General features: G+C 40.4%; 1 protein-coding gene and 1 long non-coding RNA gene across 3 annotated transcripts in view; one reads left to right on the forward strand and one right to left on the reverse strand.

The window, feature by feature from the left end:
* Positions 1–13,860, forward strand: part of SLC44A1 (solute carrier family 44 member 1) — a 70,610-nt gene extending 56,750 nt beyond the window's left edge. Inside the window, exons 13-16 of one of the 2 annotated variants that reach the window (XM_051642583.1) lie at positions 1,249–1,386; positions 2,691–2,927; positions 4,750–4,830; positions 7,075–13,860. In XM_051642583.1, coding sequence (XP_051498543.1) covers positions 1,249–1,386; positions 2,691–2,927; positions 4,750–4,830; positions 7,075–7,098 — 480 coding nt within the window. In that variant the 3' untranslated portion in view covers positions 7,099–13,860. Of the gene's footprint in view, positions 1–1,248; positions 1,387–2,690; positions 2,928–4,749 lie in introns of both variants that reach the window. The other variant, XM_051642582.1, reaches the window with a different exon arrangement.
* Positions 4,081–11,162, reverse strand: LOC127395491 (uncharacterized). The gene is made up of 2 exons (XR_007891815.1): positions 11,083–11,162; positions 4,081–5,023 (listed from the first exon to the last, which is right to left on the reverse strand). It is a non-coding gene; the product is annotated as an uncharacterized LOC127395491 (long non-coding RNA).
* Positions 13,861–14,587: the final 727 nt, after the last annotated feature.

Below are 14,587 nucleotides of genomic sequence, written 5' to 3' on the forward strand. Positions count from 1 at the left end.
GTAGGTGAAAGGGACCTGGGGGTCATGGTAGACAGGAGGATGACCATGAGTCAGCAGTGTGCCCTTGTGGCTAAGAAGGCCAATGGCATCCTGGGGTGTATTAGAAAGGGTGTGGTTAGTAGGTCAAGAGAGGTTCTCCTCCCCCTCTATTCTGCATTGGTGAGGCCACATCTGGAATATTGTGTCCAGTTCTGGGCCCCTCAGTTCAAGAAGGACAGGGAAGTGCTTGAAAGAGTCCAGCGCAGAGCCACAAGGATGATTAAGGGAGTGGAACATCTCCCTTATGAGGAAAGGCTGAGGGAGCTGGGTCTCTTTAGTTTGGAGAAAAGGAGACTGAGGGGGGACCTCATCAATGTTTACAAATATGTAAAGGGTGAGTGTCAAGACGATGGAGTTAAGCTTTTTTCAGTGAAGACCAGTGATAGGACAAGGAGTAATGGATACAAGTTGGAGCATAGGAGGTTTAAGGTGAATATCAGGAAAAATTTTTTTACTGTAAGAGTGACAGAGCACTGGAACAGGCTGTCCAGAGAGGTTGTGGAGTCTCCTTCGCTGGAGACATTCAAAACCCGCCTGGATGCCTTCCTGTGTGATGTACTCTAGGTGACCCTGCTCTGGCAGGGGGGTTGGACTAGATGATCTTTCGAGGTCCCTTCCAACCCCTAGGATTCTATGATTCTATGATTCTATGATTCTAGGTGGTAACATTTAAGGTTCACACAATTGAAAAACTGTACATAACATCAAATTATTGTCATAATCTACAAAGTGGAAAAAGTTGCAACACACTGGTCAGACCTCTTTGTAAAAGAGGTTGGCCTGTGGTTGCAGTTATGTTAATCTCTAAATATCTCTCTAATATCTCTTTCACTGTTGTTCATTTTTCTGCTTGTGGAAACAGAAGTAAAAACAGAAGGTGGCATTAAAAAAACTCATGCAGTATAATGTTTGAAAATTGTCTTGACTAACTTTGAATGCAGTCTAGTGAAGCATCTAGAAATTATCTTGATGGGCTTGTGTGACCCTCAAACTCCTTTATATTTCCAGAATAATTTTTCTAACTACTTAATTGGTGCAGTTTGCCACTGTTCACCTCCTGCAGAGAAATTGCAGGGAGATCTTTGTTCGTGAACATCATGTGACTTAAGTGACTTATTCAGAAGATACATCTTCTCCCCCTTCTTCCCTCCATCCATCCCTGAAATACCTGATCATTTAATGAGTAAATCTGAAATTTGCTTTTCCCAGAATGCATATACAGCTACAGCTATCAACAGCACCAACTTCTGCACCTCAGCAAAGGATGCCTTTGTTATTCTAGTGGAAAACGCTTTGCGAGTGGCTGCCATAAACACGGTTGGGGATTTTATGCTGTTTCTAGGAAAGGTATGTCTGCTATATACAGTTGTTATTGATTTACTTAGTAGCAAGTTTTTCTTAGGAATGGCTTGCACTCCAGATACAAAATGCCTTCAAATTCCTGTTTCGTACCATGCACTTGTTCACATCTAACTCCAGGAAGTGACTGTCCGGGTTGGGGAAGATAGACAGATGACCCACTTATGTTAAGAAAAAGTGATGAGAAAGGAGTAGCTGAAGGTGAGAGCACCTTTTGCATTAATTTGTTTTTAGGGAGTCAAGAGAAAAGTGATTATTGGAAGTTCCAAGGTTTTTATTGGTTTTGTGGTTAAAACCTAGAATTTTAAGGAAAAGAAGCCTTTCCTCTACATTCTGTTTAGTAAGGGCTATCCATATTTATGTTGAATAGTGGCACATTATTCATCACCATTTATGATGAAATTGAACTGAAAGATAGTATAGAAGCCTGCTATAAGGAACTGCCAGCTTGGACTGAACTGTCATCCTTATTAGATTCCTCTGCTTTTATTGAATCAGGGCACAGTGGGCTGAACTTTTAATCCAATAATTAAGTCAATAAGATGTGAGAAGAAATAAACACATAATGAAGACAGAGGTTCTTGGGAGATTGTGAAATTATATAACGTTGTTTTATGGTGGTGCCTGAAGAGCATTAGGAAACATATCCCTGAAAAAGATATCTTTCAAATTATTAGAGAAGTGCACAATGGACGGAAATGTTGAAATGAACAGTGTAGTGTATAAAAAATAATATAAACTAAAACAGTGCTAGTGTGTCAGCTTGTCTTGTCCATCAATTCAAGCCAGTGTTTTCCTAATACAGTAAAGCTGACCTATTGTACAATTTCATTTTTATCTGCAGTTCATAATAATTGATACAGAAATGTTAAAAGGAACAATTGTTTAGTCCTTTTTTTTTTATTCCTGAAGACCAAACTGGTACCCAGGAAAATATCTTTTAGGGCCTCACACATAGTGTTGTTCTGTGGAGACTGTTAAATGAAGTGCCTCACATGAATTCTGATCTGCCTTCTCTGTATGGAGATGAGAGAGAGATGAGACAAACTTTGGAAGTTGTTTCCACCAGCAAAATGAAAAACATACCCTGCTTACAAGGCCTGCCTTCTGCTCTCCCTCTCCTCATGTAATTTACACTCAGGGATGTGGGGAATCCAGGAGGTAATGATGTCATTACCCCTAACATCTGTAACTCCTAGTTCTTGGCCTAGCAGAGCAAGAAGCACAAAGGTTAAAAACAAAAAAAAGAAACAGCTTCTGCCATTAGAGTTGTCCTCTGTTTTCTTCCTCAGGTCCTGATTGTCTGCAGTACAGGTTTGGCTGGGATTATGTTGCTGAATTACCAACAAGATTACACCATCTGGGTGCTGCCACTCATAATTGTTTGCCTCTTTGCATTCCTGGTTGCTCACTGCTTCCTTTCCATTTATGAAATGGTTGTTGACGTCCTTTTCTTATGTTTTGCCATCGATACAAAATACAATGATGGGAGCCCTGGAAGGGAATTCTACATGGATAAAGTTCTCATGGTAAGTTTCCCCTTGCTCTCTCAGGGTAAGCGTATCGTGTAATAAGATGGGTATTGGGAGTTGAGTCAACTCGCTGTCTGAGTTTAATACTGTTTTTTAACTGAATTACCTTGCTATCTTGTTCATGGCTTAATCAGCTAACAAGGCGGTCTGGTGAGAATCAGGTAAGTAAAGATACTTCCCTCCCTTGACATCACTGGTATTGGCTTCTCTGCACTGACCATGACATGAGCAGTAGAATCATACTTTCGAGTAATATTCCATGTAAATGCAGAATGGAAAGACGCGAAACAAAGGGTAAAGGCTTGAGTTTTGTACTTTGCTAAGAAGGATCTCTCTTGGAACATGGAAGTGAAAAAATATCAGAGTATTATCATGCTTGACCAATCTGATGGCCTTCTATGATGGCATGACTGGTTGAGTAGATGAAGGGAGAGGAGTGTATGTTGCCTACCTCGACTTCAGCAGGGCTTTTGACACTGTCTCCCTTAACATCCTCATAGATGAGCTTAGGAAGTGTGAGTTAGATGAACTTACTCATCTTGAGGGCAACAATGCACTGGACCAGGCTGCCCAGGGGGGTTGTGGAGTCTCCTTCTCTGGAGATATTAAATACCCACCTGTATGTGATCCTGTGCTACCTGCTTTAGGTGAACCTGCTTTAGCCGAGGGGTTGGGCTACATGATCTTCCAAGGTCTCTTCCAACCCCTTCCGTTCTGTGATTCTAACCCACGTGCAGATAGTGACCACACTGTCATTTGTCTTCCTTCAGAGGGACCAGAACCAGAATTTACTTCTCGGTCTGTCATACATAGGAGCAACAGATACTATGTTCTGTTCTGGAGCCTAGATGCTATGTCAAGGCCCTTTGCACAACTTGATTCTTATTTGTTTGTCCTGTATGACTCCCTGTTCACTCTAGCTAGACACCATGTAAAAATTCTTCTCCTCAAGCCATTCCGTTTGTTATTGAGTAGGTATTTTTCTTGATAACATTTTTAAGGTGCAACTGTAGAATATGTCCCTATAAAATGTATCCACATGTATAGGCTAGAGGAAGAATGTAATGATTTCTTACCATAGTTTTTTTTCTGATTACTCATTGAAAAAACATGTCAATTTTTGGTAAAACACTACAGAATCTAGAGTATATAATAAATAAAAAGGTTGAATTTTTGGCACAGAATAAGAGTAAAATACAGCATGCTACCTCAGATGACAGCACAGATGAATCATAAAAGCATTGCGGGTTTCTTTAGTGAACAGTCAATATCAGAAAACACTAGAAGCTAAAGTTGGCTGAAATTTTAAGAGAAAAAATGACATAAAATGGAACGAACACCTTTGCTAATCTTTCTGAATTGATCACAGTGATCCCATGAAAAGTTCAGGAGTTTAAATTGAGGGGCATAAGGGAAGTCAACAAGGCCTTGCAAGCAAATATTGCCTCTCTTCAATGGAGTTCTAACACTACACACAATTCACAGGATAGCATGCAATAACTAGGATATCTGGGGGGGGAGGTTTGACAGCCATCCTCCTACCTTTCTTCCCCATAATGGAGAACATTGTGTGTTAAGTGTAAAAGTTGTAACAGCACGCAAGGCAAATAACTGTCTGGCTTCTAGAACGAAACAAGGGGGATCCTTGTGGCTGTTTGACAGGCTCTTCTGGTACTTCATGGGCAAGTCTGACCATGAGAAGTGGGAGGAACAAGTTGTGTTGTCATTTGGAGCAGTTGCATCTTGAAGTTTTGTATTGAGATTTGATGTTTTGAGTCCGCTCTAAGAAAGTGTTTTTCACTTTATGACTGTTTTTCAGGAATTTGTGGAGAATAGTAGGAAATCTATGAAAGAAGCTGGCCAGGGAGGTGGAGCTGAGGGCAGAGAGCTAAAACCAATGGTAGGTGCAGATGAGGAGGTGGCGATCCTCCAAGAGTTTCACTTTTACTTCTTCTCCCTCTTTGTCTTTACTGACTGCACTTCTTCAGGAGAAGTTTTTGTTCTCTGTATCACTCAAGATGTTCTGCTTTTTCTGTTTGTGAGCTTGCCTATCACCTGGATGGCAGAGTTTTTGTCACAGCTGAGACCATCTCCTGTAAAAGTAAGATGAAAGGAACAGAGTCATATGAAACAAATGCAGTTATAAATTCATTAGGATTAGGATGCATGCCAAGCAGTATACACAGACAGCCCCAGCTGCTAAGTTCTCTCAAAATATGACAACTCTGTAGTTCATTGGGCTATTCTGACTTTAATCCTCTTTTCAGTCCTAAACTGAAAAATTCTTGTTCATCTTATATTCACCATAAAAGCCTGAAGAACACTACTGAGCACATCCATCGTTGCAAAGTAGGACCAGGCATTTAAAGCTTTAATCAAATTATTCTATACAGTGCCAAGGAATTGGTTAAAATGATTCCTTTCAACCTGCTCAAATGACATTTCTCCCAGTTGTTTGTTTTTATTGCCAACTACTTATGTTGCTTGTCTCTTGTGTGCTCTTTCCATCTCACACTGTCAGATGCACAGACAGTGAACAATGCATCATTTATGCTTCTGCAGCCTGTTTTACTTATGGTGTGCCTGTTAGGAAGGCATTGCATGTCTGAGTAGCCTGGAATAAGGAACAGCTATACATGGTACAGATAACAGATAGGAGGATGAGTTTGGAAGGTGGAGAACTGAGAGCGTATGATGGAGACCCAGGCTGGGCAAGGTATGACTTGTCATCGTGCAATATGACTTTGTAAAATAAAATATTTTTCCATCATTACTTTCTCAGAGTATTTGGGGCCTGATGCAGTTGCTTAACCATGGGGACAACTTTTAACCTAATGGAACCTAAAAAAGTGTATGCTAACAGTAGAATTTTTTTTTTTAATTCTGTATGTGAAGCCGTGTTGCATGAGCACTTTTTGACATAGCTGGAATGGGTTCCTGCAGTAGAGTGGGTAGATGTCTAGCTTTGCGTGTTTTGCTATTTCACTGTAGCTTTCCAGTCTCTAGATTTGCTTATGCCTAAATGTTGCTGTGTTTATACATCTGAAAATAACTAATTCTATGCTCATTTACTGATTTCTTCTGGGAGTAATTCTAGCTGTTCAAATAGACACTAATGCTGGGATTTCCAGGGTGGTCTAAACACTGTAAACGTAAAGCTTCTGTTAAAATGATGGAGAATTAGGTTGCAAGCCCTCTAGTCACATGCACAAAAATTCTCAGTCCAAAAATATATTACATTAACTTCTAATGCAAATAACTGGTTTACGTGAAGTGGTTTTCCACTTATACTCTTGTCAGTGCAAGCACAGACTGCTACTCAGGCTCTTGTACTTAACTGCCTAAAGCTTGGATGTTAAAATATTTATTAATCTCCCCTACTAAAATGGCAAATCAAGTACTTGCAAGTCAAGAGTTGTCTTGTTCTTATAGGAACTTGACTCTAGGCACTTGAGCCTGTCACTGGCTGAAAGTCCTCCTGGTACTGCTGGAGAAGATGCTGAGCACCTGCGGCTCAGTCTGCATGTCACCTGCTGAATTACTCCCAGTTCTGCTGCTCATGCAGTAGTTTTGTTTGGAACTGACTGGGCCTTGATTTCTCAGATGGTCTTGTGGTTTGGAGCATTCAGCTCTAGTTGCATAGGTTCTGAAATAGCAAGATCTCACTTTCTGACAAGTAGCAACAGCAGTTACTTCCATGAAATTTCTGATACCTTTCCCCAAGGCATTGATAAAGGCCTCATTACATCTAGAATAGGATCATTTGTAAGTCTGTTCTGCAGTAGTAGCACCTGCAGTCACAAAATTGGGTGTTTGAAAATCTGGTTGGTTTTTCTTCCTTCTTTTTTTAAAAATAGTCTTTACTGTTTTGTTTCTGTGTCCTTGAAACGTGGATTTTTCTTAGACATGAAAATTAGTTCTAAAAGTGAAACACCCTGAGTGCAGTTGTATTTTAAATAGGCATTAATAGCAAAGATGGGGAAACATTTAGGACGTTCTGTTCTTGTATCAAGGCACAAGAAAAAAAAAAACAACACACCTTTTCACACTTCTTTCTTTGTGGTTTCCAGTGACCCCTTTGACTCAGTTTCTCTTTGTCTTTTGGCATTTGTCTAAGACTGTGCTGTATGACTTTGTTTTCTAGGCCTCTGGAGCAAGTTCATCTTGAAACTAGCCAGCCATATTGGAACCCATTGACATTCCAAAACAGTATATATATACATATATACATACATATATATATATATATAAATATACAGCCAAAATCAGAGAAAAAGGAACAGGGATTTAATACTTTTTTTAACAATTATTTTTGTGAAACATGTACTCTTTTCATACGGGTGGCTTTTACAAGCAGCTTTATCATTGTTCCATTTTTTAAATTTTTCATTGTGGTCATGGAAAAGTTGATTCTTACCTGCTTGATATTTTACAATCTGGAGGAGGTATCATTGTAAAGATAATCTGAAATGATGACTGGGTTTAGACACCGATTTCCCATGACACTGCTAATCTGCTGAGAATTTTATTTGTTTAGTTTGTTTAAATTTGCACTAAATTCAGGACAGTTAAATGTAAGGAGAACCTTCAAATCAAGAAAAGTCTCAAATTTAATTTCAGAAGGTGATTTCAGTGGGAGTTCATTCAGTTCAAGTGGGTGTGTAATCTGTCATTTTACTTCACAGCCCTGGTGGGGCACAGTTTTGTTTATCAGAATCAGATCTATCACAATAGCCAACTCCTCAGGTATTCAGGTGTGTGGGAGCCCTTGCATCTCCTATTAAACAGAAACTATACAATGGGGACAGAAAATTTTTATATGCAATTAGCTTCCTGTTTTACCCTAATTACCCCTCTTACTCGTTACCCACCATCCTCCCCTTGAGTTAATTCAGTAGCCTCCTTCACACTTCAGCAGTGCTCCTTTGAACAGTGTGGATTCTCCATGTGAGCGATTGAAATAACGTATCTTTAGAGCTTAGTCTTAGCCATACTTATGATTAATTCATTACTAGATGTAACAATGCTGAGGATGGGAAGAGAAATTAACTGTACTACTGTACAAGAAAGTACTGTATTCTTCATTTCATTTAATGCTAGAGAGCTTTGGGAGGTGGAAGGGACCATTCCTTGCCTGTTGTTTCACCCATACTTGTATGTACTGTAGCAGGTGGCTAAAACAGGAAAGGGCAGAGAAACATTTCCTTGGAAGTGTAACTGCCAGGGTAGTTATCTCAAGTTATCAAATAAAGACAAGAGAACGTGCTTTTTTATTACTATTCTTGGATAGGTAAATTTCTTTTCAGTCTGGAAGTTCACCAGATATGAATGCTAATACTCAATTCTTCAACAAAATGTAATGGTAAATGCTTGAAAGTGTATTTGCTAATAATTCATTATCTGTCTATGCTATATAATGCTTTTGTTACAATCTTTTTAAGAAAACTATTTTTGTTAATGTAAAGTTAATATTTCAGAGCAGGATTTTTAAACTTGTTGCACTAAATAGAAGCTCTGTACAAATAAATCATGCCTCCGTGGCTTGATCACTCCATTCAAGAAAATCTTTTGAAACCCAAAGCCCTTCTACAGAAGCTTTGCGATGGAGTGGAGAGGTATGTGTAGTTAGGGACATATACAACTCATGTTATCAAGGTTTAATAAGTAAGCAATTCTTTGTGCTTCCTTTCAGAGGATTGGGCCTTTAAACTGCTGTCAAAAGTTTAAAAGTACATAGTATCATGTAGCTAAACAGTGCTCTTACTTTTTGGCAATAGTCTATTGTCTATTTCACTTTTGCTTCTAGAAGTCATTTGGTAACTTCAATTTGTTTAGTTTTCTTTCAATAAGCCAATTAAGAGGATATGAAATGTATGAAAATCAAAATACTTTTAGAAATTATAGCTGCTGGGGAGGCAGGAAGATGGAATTATCCAATCCTGCAAGCACTTAGACACTTGTTTAAGTGAACTACATTGGTAGCCCCACTGACACCAGGAGGACTCTCTAAGTGTGGAAGTTGTAAGTTACACACCTGTGTAAGTGCCAGCTGCACTAGAGCTTCAACCTGGGTATTCAGATTGGAAGTCTGGTGGGGCCTCCCAGTGCAAGTTAGAGGTCAGACTATCTAGAAGCAGCACTGGAGCAGCCTTTGGTTTGTAGAGAGGAGGCATTCCTGCTGTACTGGTGGCTAAGTCAGCAGTGGCACTCAACATGGATATTTGTGTAGATCAGTGGGGTTTAGAAACAGAAGTTTAAAAACTGGCTCAGATACATGCTAGGAACTGGATTTCAAGGCTAAGAGACCTATCACATATGCAGTTGCTTCCAGAGAAATTAATTTCCATCTTGTCTGGAAGATATTGGAGGTGCTTTGATTGAAGTCTTGGATTCTGCACATTTTGACAACAATTTCCTGCTGTTACCAGTTTCCCACGTTTGTGTTCTCTGCTCACTGGAAGTCCTGGGTGGGGGCTTTTCTCTGCAATTGCAACTAGAACTACAGTTTGAAACAAATTTTGTATTTTTGTATGACTTGACTGTGCACCATTTTTATAGCAGTTTATCCTGTTTCAAAAAGAAATTTGCTTTATTTACATGGTGTTTAAAAGATACAGACAGCACTTTTCTATGGGTAGTTGTAATGTTTAAGTGAGAAATATATATAATTATGTTCTTAATAAAATTGTGTGCACCATTCTTGAGTGTATATCCAGCATGCAGAGCTTTTCAGTCATGCCAAAGAGGCATTCAACCCACACACAGGCTTTCCAGTGGCCATTTTGAATGTCCTTTGAAGTTCAGTTGCAACCAAACTACTAGCTGCCCTCTTCCAGCTCTGTCTCGTGCAAGGAGATAGACAGAAGACTGATGTCTGAAGAGACAATTTTTTAGGACAAATTCAGGCTTTGCTTTCCTTCCCTAGTGGGGATAGTGGAGTAGGAGAACACTTGACATGTAAATCCCCGGTTGGCAGTAGAAGTGCTGAGGTCTGCCAGATGTGATAGATTCAGTATTTTGTTCTGGTAGCTGGTTGTTAAAACCAGTATATGGACTGGCTTGTGGGAAGCAGTGTAGACCAACTAGAGAGTGATGCTGCATTGGTAATAACTCTGCAGGAGAAGCAGGGGAGACAGCTGAGATGACAGAGAAATGACCTCCTTGCAAAGTCCACTGAACCAGGCAGTGCTTGGGGACTGGAGATTCAGACTGGATAGCCAGGATTTGAAAATCAAGTCAGTGGGATTACTCATTCCTAGCATTTGGTTTCTGCAGATGCCTGGCATCATAGCCTCTGATCAGCTAGATTTTAAAGGAAAAAAAGCATGCCATAGTTTAAATTGTTTAATCATTTTCCACATCATTTTACTCTCTGTTCTGTTTAGAAGCTGAGCAGCAGTGTGTTGTCTTCCTTGCTTCTCCCAACCCTAGAGAAATTTTTTTGTTCATTTAGCTCTCATTTCTGTATTGCTTTTTCAGCAAAGGAGTGCTAAGTGGCAGAGTGTCACCTCCCCTTTGTCCAGCTGATCTTAGCACATGCCTTCTCACCTTCCCAACCAGTGATTCAGGGTATTACCTGCACTGAATGGGAAGAGGAGTAGGTGCGGAGCTGAAATTCAGAGGTGTTTGTTAGGTTTGGTTTGTTTTTTTTGTATGATGCCACTCCATCACTGTGTTTTCTGTGTTTAGGAGTGCAGCCCATCACTTCTACAGTTTAAATGCATGGTATGGCCAGCTTAGAATTGCATTTTCAGCCTTTCCGTAACTTGAGTTCACACTCCCAGCTGCCCAAAACAGGATTAGGTTTTACATGTGGCCTTAGCTCGGCATGGTAATCCAAGGAATTTTTGCATTAGGAAGGCATGTCTTAGAAAGGAGAATTTAAAGTGGAAAACCCAGTTACAGGTTGTGGTGGGTTAACCCCCTGGCTGGCAGGGTCTGTTGTTTGTTCACTTCCCCCAATAGGATGGAAGAAAGCATTGAAAAGGCGAAAGAAAGAAATCTCATGCATTGAGATACAGGCAGTTCATTAAGTAAAGGGGAAAAACAGAAAAAGAAACCCAAGTGGTGCAAAGGCAATCACTCCCCACCTCCCACCAGCAGGCCAATGCCCAGTCAGTCTCTGAGCAGTGGCTACTTCAAAAAAACTCACCCTCCTTCTACACCCTCCTCCCTTCTTCCAGTGCACCTCCCGGCCCCATCCCTTGCTCCTCCTCCAGTTTTGTTGCTAAGCATGACATTATATGGTATGGAATATTTCTTCAGTCTGTTCAGGTCAGCTGTCCTGGCTGTGTGCCCTTTCAGCCTCTTGCCCAACCCCAGCCTAGTCTGCTGGGGTGGCAGAATGAGACACAGAGAAGGCCTTGACCCTGGGCAAGCACTGTTCAGCAACAGGTGGAAAACACTGTTGTGTTATCACCACTGTTTTGATCACAGATCTAAAACACAGCACCATGTGGGCTGCTCTGAAGAAAATTAACTCCATCCCAGCCTAACCCAGTATACAGGTCCACTTACCCAAGATTTAATCCAAGACTCGATCCCTGCGTTTCTGTACAGCACCTTCTCAGGGTGGTTACTTCTTTCTGAAAGGGCTTTTTCAGCAGCAGGTTATTAGCCTGCTCCACAGTGCTCTCTTTCATGGAGGGAGCAGGGGATGCTAACTCTTACTCTTTCAGCACAAAATGGGGATATAAAGCAGAAATGAGCCCTTTCTGTATCAGTGTTCTGGCAATTGAGCAGCCAGTGTTGGAGACAACATACTTTATGTGCCCTCAGGGCATGCACTTTAGTGGTTTGCTCTGAGTGGTTATGATGTATTCTATGAATGTATGTTATAGAGTCAGAATAAAATGCATGTAGCAGACATATAGTCATCATCACCATCCAGTGATTATTTGGTTCTGAGTGCATATTACATGCTATATCGAACATGGCACTGTTATTTTAAGAAACACTCTTAAGATTTAAAAGTAGATACCTAAAAGCATCCCTGTTTTTTAAATCATGGCTTTGCCTGTGCAGATACTGTTTACTAAATCTAAACATCACAAGTCCATTGTTCCTTGAACAGTTTGTGTGTCACATTATCACCACAGAAATGCTATTTCATCCTTGTGGAAGAAAACCCTTCTGTTTCCCAAAACAAAACCCAACAGACTTATTTGAAGCATTTCTTGTGCTCAGCTTGTTTGTTGGGATGATGGAAGTTTACTCTAAATATTTCATTTTTAAATGCTCTTTCAGCTATTTCATCTCTGTTGTTATTTCCATCACATAATAGATTATGGAGACTAGTAAATTTGTATTTCTTGTGTTCTGTAGAAAATACTGTTCTCAAGGTATTTTTTTTCTTCTGTATTTAGAGGGATGAGAGAAGAGATAAAACTTGTCTCTTGTGATGTGGGTCACGTATAAAAGGCAGAATTTCTGGTCTGGGATGGAGCTGTGATGTGTCTTGCAGTGTTTGCAAGCTGATGCAATCAAGCCAAATCTCTTTAGAGACCTTAGGAGTAGGAAAATATTTCTAGGGACAATAGGTAGCACGAATCCATCTAAAAATACCCATTTGAAGGCTAAACTACCTGGCATGCATTTGACAAAGATCAGCTACAACAGAACTAGCAGAAAACCAGCAAACACCACCAGATTCTGCTCCCCTGCCCAATGAAGTGGTCAAGTGGTGTGTGAGCATGATGAGCAGAATTTGGTGTTCTGAGCATTTGGTACTTTTCTGTAGAAACATGGGACTCCTTGTAGAACCAAAGTTGCAAGAATTCAGAGCAAACCTACCAGCTGACTTTAGCAGAACTAGCCCAATTTCAGTAACTTTAAAGATAGCTCTGGCTTCTTTAAATACATGATGGAAGAGGGTGGCAGCATAGCTGGCTGCCATTCTTCAGGTGCACCACTGCTGCCCTCTGGATGAGTGAAGTAGGGGCAGCTGGGGAGTATGTCAGAAAGGTTTTGTGAGATCAGGACGCTAATTACTCTTGATACCTATCAGAAGTGGGGCACTGACTGGAGTTCCCAGGAACGTTGTGATTTTGAACTCTCAAGTAAATACTGCATGTGCTCCAGTGTCAGTATTGGTTGGGTCCCTCTGTGTTCAAACTGAAAAAGGAGAAAAATTTTCTCATTAGAAAAACAGTGCTGCAGTCAATAGGTAGTGTCTCCTAGGGGAGTGAGAGAGGAGGAAACAGAAAGATGGTTTTCTTTCTAATGTAGGCCAGAAAGCAGCTGCTAGAGGTTAGGTGGAGCCATGTAGAGCAGGATTTCACAGGTAGAAAATATTCTGCAAGATCTCCACCAGTAGTTAAGACAATACACATTCCTATCCACAGACATCTCACAGCAACATCCCCTGTGCTCTGCTTTTATTTTGCTATGGATCTTTTCAGAGCAAGCAAGAAAGTAGAATCCTATACCTATAGAAAGAAATTATTTCTAGATGGTGATTGTGTTGCTGATTATAGCAACTACCCTAAGGAAAAAGGACAATCTTCCGAACAGATTTTAAAGGATTCACAGTACTTGCATTGTCATAGTCCATCAAAGCTTCATCTGGGAACAATTTTTTCATCCTCTTTCACTCATACTTGTAACAGGGCAGTCAAATCCCTGAACTGGTTTGGTGATTTACGTTGAATCAAGATCAACTAATAAGTGCTCCTTTTTCCAGTGGAATGCCACCTCCTTTTGGAATGGGAAAAGTAAATGTGACACTGTTAGTTGTTGTCTGAGAACTTGAAATGTTTTATACTGCAAGCTGTGAATGCAGGAAGAGAAGGAAAATTAACAGTGCTGATCTAATCTTAGATTTTCTGTGTAAACTGACATTGTGCCAGAATACTGATGCAAAACTGTATTTTAGTCTAAGAAATGTATAGATTTTTTAATGTATCAAAATAAAGTTTTTCTTTTTAAGTAAGACATGTTTTTGTGTCTTCCCTATGTGGTACTAAGCTCTGCTCTTCCTCTTCCGAATCTTAGGGCCCTGAAAGCAAGCAGAGTCCATCCAGATCTTTGCTCAAGTTTCACTTAGATCTGTGCCTGCCCTTTAGCTGAGTAGCTGCAGTAATGCTGGGCATTCCTTCTTGGCTCTCACACTGTCCTGGTGTCAGAAAAGTGTTGTGATGGTAATGCTGTGTAGAGTTGGGTGTGGTGAATGGGATTTTGTAGAGCAAAGGCGCACTCCTTATGAGAGCAATGCAAACTGCACATGCCCACACAACACCTCCTGTGGGGCCACCTTCTTGTTCTGCAAGGTTCTGTACATGCTCCCTGCTTCCACAGCAGGTTCCCTGTTCTGCAGAGGCATTTTTAAAAAGGCTGGATAGCTGAAAATGGATAGTGAATAGAAGCAATTGATAACGGCACCTGTATAATCTTACTAGCAGAGGCATGTGCAGTCACAACAATTCCTTCCCTTCTCTCCCTCCCATGGGCACAGCAAATTTCTGCTTTCTTTGCTGCCAGTTTCTTAATACTTTAATAAGCCAAGCTGAACAATGTTTTCTTGTTTGTGTTACTCTTTATTGTGAATTACTTCAGCACTGCATTTGCATGATGCTTTACTTTATCTGGGAACCACTACCACTTCTGAACCTGAGGCTGAAGCCATTGTGACAAATCCCAAAATATAGTTAGGAAGAAAA

This window comes from Apus apus, chromosome Z (genome assembly GCF_020740795.1).
Source record: "Apus apus isolate bApuApu2 chromosome Z, bApuApu2.pri.cur, whole genome shotgun sequence".
Classification (NCBI taxonomy): domain Eukaryota; kingdom Metazoa; phylum Chordata; class Aves; order Apodiformes; family Apodidae; genus Apus; species Apus apus.